Consider the following 6,188-nt stretch of genomic DNA (forward strand, 5'->3'; position numbering starts at 1 on the left):
GACGTCGTGCGCACAATGACGTGTGACGTGTGCGACATACGCGTCCCTTTCCAGAGCCCAACCTCACACACGTACACGAGTGTGTTGTTCTGCGTGTACGCACATGACGAATAGTGCACGTCGGACAGTGCGCTTTTTCTCTGTTTTACCCTTCGCTTTTTTTTTTTATTATTTTATTTATGTTCGTCTCGTAATATTTATCGTCATCGTCGTTGCGTGCCCGTTAACGTCGTGTACGACGTACGATATTATTCCGAGTCGTATGCTTGTGCTAAAGCGTGTTTTTTTTTTTTTTTTTTTGCATGCGCAGCCACAGTTGAATGATGTATGATACGGACTCGGAATGCGGCAACGCCGCCCCGTTGACGTTACACTATGGCAACCACCACGTGTACCTCATGGCGGAGATCCAGCAGGCCGGCGACGAGCACTCGGACATGGAGCTGATGTGCGATCAGGGCGCGACCATCCGCGCCCACTCGCTGGTGCTGGCCTCGGTCAGCCCGCTGGTCCGCCGGCTGCTCAAAGAGGACAACGTGTGCATGTACCACAACCTGGTGCTCCAGTTCCCGGAGATCAAGGAGGCGCACATGAAGACCGTGCTGGACTTCATCTACACCGGACAGGCCAGTGTACTGGTGAGTGTGTTCCCTGACCGCTTCCCAAACGTGCTCGGGATGCTCACGAGTGCAGGATAGGCGCATCGAAACGGGTCAGATCGAGTCGCTGCCCTCGGTGGGGAAAAGGATAATGTGATATCCTGGATCACGCTGGGGGCAATCGGTTCGAGTCCCTTAACCGTCGGGAGATATTTGTCCTGAAATACTAAACACTTTTAGCCATCTACAATAATGTACAATCGATTATGTTTCACACTACAATATATTCTGCCCGAATTTAAGTTTAACTCGTATAATAATTTTTCGGTGATAGACTCGATACAATTTTTTTAATTATAATGCGATTGGAAAGTTTTTGGTGATGTAAGAAGTGAGATGTTTGACGATTTCTGTAAAATAATAATCCGTAACCGCAGTCATATGACAATGCTCAACAACCGTTAAGGGAATTGGAATTCTCAGAGGAAAACATACCTCAGATCGACTATGAAAAGTTCGAGACTAAATAATATTTATAGAAAGGGAAATAAGTGGACAATTTATGGATTGAATTTATCAATTCATTAGCTATTATTAACGAGTTTGCTGTCATGAAGAAAAGAAGATTAGAATTTTTACTTTGAGAATAAATTAAAAATGCGTATATTAATATTTATAATTGTATTTCGTAAAACTTTCATATTTAGGTACTTAAATAAAAATTGTACCTTTTAAAACTATCTATTTATTTTTTCGTTCAATTTGTTTTAAGTTATTTATTATTCAAGTATTGATAAGAATTGACAAATAAATAAGAATCATTGACAACTTTGAAATTTTGGTAGGCTAATAAAAAAAATCAGGAAAATTTCCACTTCCGTTGGTGAATAGACGTTTTATAGTGGTCCTACCTAAAAAAAAATATCCTAGCTACGTTCCTGGATAACTGATAAGTAGGTATAGTCAAAATAATAATATTTAGATTTAAGATTTAGATACTTTATTATTATATTCAAAAAGTCATCTTGATATCTAATATGTAAATTTTCCATTTTTAAATAGCTCGTCTATCGTCCCGATTTCTATAATAAAACATCCTTTTTTAGTTTTCACATATTTATTTTTAAGAAAATTAGAAATCTAACCTATGATTTCTATCAAATCCTCAGCAGCTATTTTTTTTCAAATTCAAATTCTGTACTTCTATAATAATTAATAAAACAGTAGTAATTAATTTAATTTATAATATTGTGACATCTTTATTATCTAAATTCATTTCTCGTTCAAACTTGTATCAACAATATAACAAGCTAACGAAGTACCTATAAGTTAATAAAAATAAATAATGCTTTGAAATTTTGCTGAAGGATACTGGTTAAAATGTTTGATACTGACCAGTTGTATTTGCCTCATTATTCTAATTCTTACCTATACAATCAGATAATTCCATGTTATTACTCTTTACTCTTTAGTTTGTCTATTATAATATTTATAATAGATCCAAGATTCAGGAAAATTTTACTTATTTTTTATATAATAACTTATATTTATCATAATTCCTGCTACAGTAGCCAGTGCAGAACGCTCTTTCTCTGTATTTGATATATTCTGAAAATGTTTTACGTGCGACCATGTGTCAAAAAAGGCTATCGAGCTTAGGAGTGTTAGCGGTGGAAAAAGAACTGGCCATATTAAAAGTAAAGTACTTAAAGTACTATACTCGGAGAAATAAATTTTCGTGGCTATGGTGATTTCGCTTATTTACCATAAAATTAAACGCTTTTAATTGAATTATTTCAAGTCACCTACATAAATCCAATTTCCGAGCGAAACAAAATGAAGTATTTCAATGTATTATGTATTACTCCGGCCAAAAAATGTGTATATTTTCTGATTCATAAGAGGAAACCGATTATAAAATCCACTGAACAATATTCAAAACGTTCACCAGTATTCAAATCATATGTCATTGTACCACCGGCTCAATTTTATAACAAGTATTTGACGAACAAGTACTATTTAAAAAGTCGAGCCGTTAAGCGAGGAAAGAGTCATCGAAGTGGGGTCAAAGCTATTGTTTAATGTCATTATATTTGCTGTTGGTACTGGTTTAATAGTCTTCAAAAGTCAAGCATGCGGTCCAGAATGCAACGGAAAAACAAATGAAAAAAAAAAAAGAAAAGGAAAAGAAAAAAAATGTAAGCAAGAGCTAGGAAATTTAAAAATTGGTAGTATAAAAAATTTACAATCAATGATGTTCATACATGAGGAATTGAGGCGTCAAAATATCCTAACAGAACACATTTGCAAGAACAAGAATTAAGGAATAATCTAAAAAAATGAACAAATAATTAATAGACTTAGAGATGAAATAAGGCGTCTTAATATGCGTATTGACAATTTAATGTCGAAATTAAAGATTCAAACACCGAGAGAACCTTGTTCCGAAGAAAGTAAAAAGAAAAATAAGAATAAGAAGAAGAGGACGTGATACCACCAATTTTAAAGTGTAAAACATTCTTACGTTTCATATAATTTATAAAAAATAAATAAAATAAAAATAAAAATAAATAAATAAATAAATAAACATCTATAACAAATTTATTGCAAGTAGTAAATCATACATTTACATAACTTTTCGTGGCTATGGTGATTTCGTTTATTTACCATAAAATTAAACGCTGTTATCAAAATAAAACACAATTGTTCCAAGTCATCTGGTTATTATATTTATAGTATATTTTATTTATAATCCAATAAATTTTTTATAATTCCCGAACTCAACAAAATAGTGATGTTCTGTTCGTTTCCGGCCGCAAAACTAACCTCTTTACTATTGTGTAATGTGAGGAAACCGATTTCAAAATTCATTGGGCTATGCACAAAACGCTCACCCATATCCAAATCTTATATGTCTATATACCACCGGCTCAATTTTATAATTGGGCTGAGGTTAAAAGAAACATGTATTTCATGAACATTAGTACTGCTGGCAAGGTCAAGCCCTTGAGCGAAAAAAAGGGCGATTGAACTGAAGTCAAATCTACTGGATGATGTCATTCTATTTGCTGTTGCTACTGATTTAATAGTCTTCAATAGTTAAGCATGCAAAGAAAAATAAAAATAAATATTTAGTATTTTAAAACATATCTTGTATGGCTTTTATAATTCTAAGTATTACATTTTCGTTACTTTTTTTGGAACATTTTTTAACATTTTTTATAGCATTTCTTAAATCTTGCTCTCGCAAACGTCCTATAAGGAAATTATAACGCCTTAATTCATCACTATCTTCATACTTTAATTGCAAATTTTTTATATAATTTCTTAAATTTTCTTGCTCTCGCAAACGTTTTGTTCATATTGTTCTACTTGCTACATATACACATGCATAGATTGCTTTAACAAAAGTCATATTTAAAATGTATTGATTTAATGTTTTTTTTTAAACAACAAAGTATACAATTTATATATTTATAAATTACTTTATTTTAATATAATAATTTCATAAAGTTAATCAATATTTAAGTATTTTTATTATTATAAATTGTATTTCACACCAAGTAGTGTAAAAATGTATTTATAAATATTATCATTTTCATTAAATATTTTCAAAGGTTAAAATTTACAAAATTTTGTTTTTATTTTATATCAAAAGAATTGTCATGTTCTTCATTACGCCATGGTACTATTTAAATATTCATTATTGTAGTGCCTCAAAAATTATGAACAATTGTTCAAATATGAATTTATGGTCGTCGGCGGGTCATGTGACATGGTAATAATGATCAACAATGGGCGCCCGCGGGCATAAAAGTATAGAATTTGAACTTAGAATTTTATTAAAAAAATATCGTTTAAGTTTGCATCAATCTTATAATTGTTTTTAATCTAAATTTAATCTTTTAATTTTTAATATAATCATAAATATAACTTAATATAATTGAATTTATATACTTCTACTCGTAATTACAAAATAACTAAAAAAAAAAAAATTTTAACCTATCTTTAGTAGTAACTTGGTATATAAAATAATAAGGAAAATGTTATTTTTATTTTGGGATGTAATTCATGTAGTGGATAAATATTATTAGGATGCAAGTTGTGTAGTCGTTTAGAAAACTCTGGACACAATTCATGTGGAAAAAATATTTCGGGACGCAATTTGTGTGCACAGAATTTAACTGTCTAAAATTTAGTTTTAAAATAATCTGACCTACAGATTTTTATCCTATATCCACATGTCTGCTTACATTTCAACGAAATAATATCAAATGTTCACCAAAGACTAGTTTTCGTATTATCGAAGACCCACCTTAAACATATTTCGCCATATTATTTATTTTAAAATTTAAACCATATTTAATATAAGCTATACGATGAATATTTAAATGATTCTTACGACTTTGTTTTCATAAGCTTTCAAATTAATTTACATTTGGACCCTGTTTAGGTAATTAATATTTTATGTTTACCATCAAAAACAAAGAGAAAGATGTGTTTAAAATAATTATAAACGGTTCTTTTTTTTATATTATTATTCATCAACTATTTTAGTAATTATATATTTTATTTGTAATAATGTTTCACAAGTTCGAATTTCCTATGAAGATTTAATTTTGTAATTTATAGTTTTACGTAAATGTATGTATATAAGATTAAATATCATAGGAAACTTAATCCAAAAAAGATATTTTATATAATTGTAGTATAACTTTTAACTTCCTAATTTTAAGTATTAGTTATTATGCACAAACGTCACAACTACTCCTGTCGAGTCGTTTTTCTTTATTTATAGTGCCGTACGTTATGTATATAAAATGTATCATTATTATTTATTTTTTCACTGTATGTGAAAACTATGTAAATTAAACTAATGATAACATTTTAACTAAAAATGAAAAAAATTAGTTTTTTTTTCCCGTTAATATGTTAAAATTTATTTGTGTGCATTGACGGGGCTGGTACAGTTCTCTCGATTTTGATAACAGCAAAATATCGCCAAAATCAATTTTCGGGAGGTCGGTTGTGCCAGCCTTAAAAAAATTAATTTCCCGTATTCTAATAATAATTAAAAAAAGTTTTTTTACCTAGCTGACGTAGCCAACGTAAAATTACAAAAATCCTTATACTAGAAAAAAAAAATATAAAAATATAAAACATAAGAACCTAACTAACACTTATCAATTTTAAATACAGTTTAACAATACTAATTTTGCGTGAATTTAAAACATGTTTAAATTATAATTTATTTAAAGGGATATTTACATGTTTAACATAATAATTGTTTAAGTTGTATACATCAGGTCATCAGATCATTAATATTAGCAGTAGCGTAATCATGAAGGAGGGCATTTTTATATTTATTAATAAAATTATTCGAATTTTTATCAGTTCAATTGAAGAACATTACTTATCGATGGATCAAATACTTTTACTAATCTGGGTTCAACTCACTGAGAGAAATCTCGCGTAAAAATTGATACAACACAAAATGTTTATCCCTAACTCCTGGGGGAGGGGGAGCGCGCCATCGAGATTCTTCGGACGTTCGTTTGCCGCTTCCCCCCACCCCACGGCTGTTCGTCG

At 30.4% G+C, this 6,188-nt stretch overlaps 1 protein-coding gene across 2 annotated transcripts in view; it reads left to right on the forward strand.

The window, feature by feature from the left end:
* LOC112684525 (transcription factor Ken 1-like) overlaps positions 1-6,188 on the forward strand; it is a gene marked incomplete at its 5' end in the record, with an annotated part of 47,166 nt that overhangs the window by 26,033 nt on the left and 14,945 nt on the right. For both annotated transcript variants that reach the window (XM_025556089.1, XM_025556097.1), the window contains 1 exon segment: positions 311-626. In XM_025556089.1, coding sequence (XP_025411874.1) covers positions 321-626 — 306 coding nt within the window.

Source organism: Sipha flava, unplaced genomic scaffold (genome assembly GCF_003268045.1).
Source record: "Sipha flava isolate LNK unplaced genomic scaffold, YSA_version1 105_pilon_pilon, whole genome shotgun sequence".
NCBI lineage: Eukaryota > Metazoa > Arthropoda > Insecta > Hemiptera > Aphididae > Sipha > Sipha flava.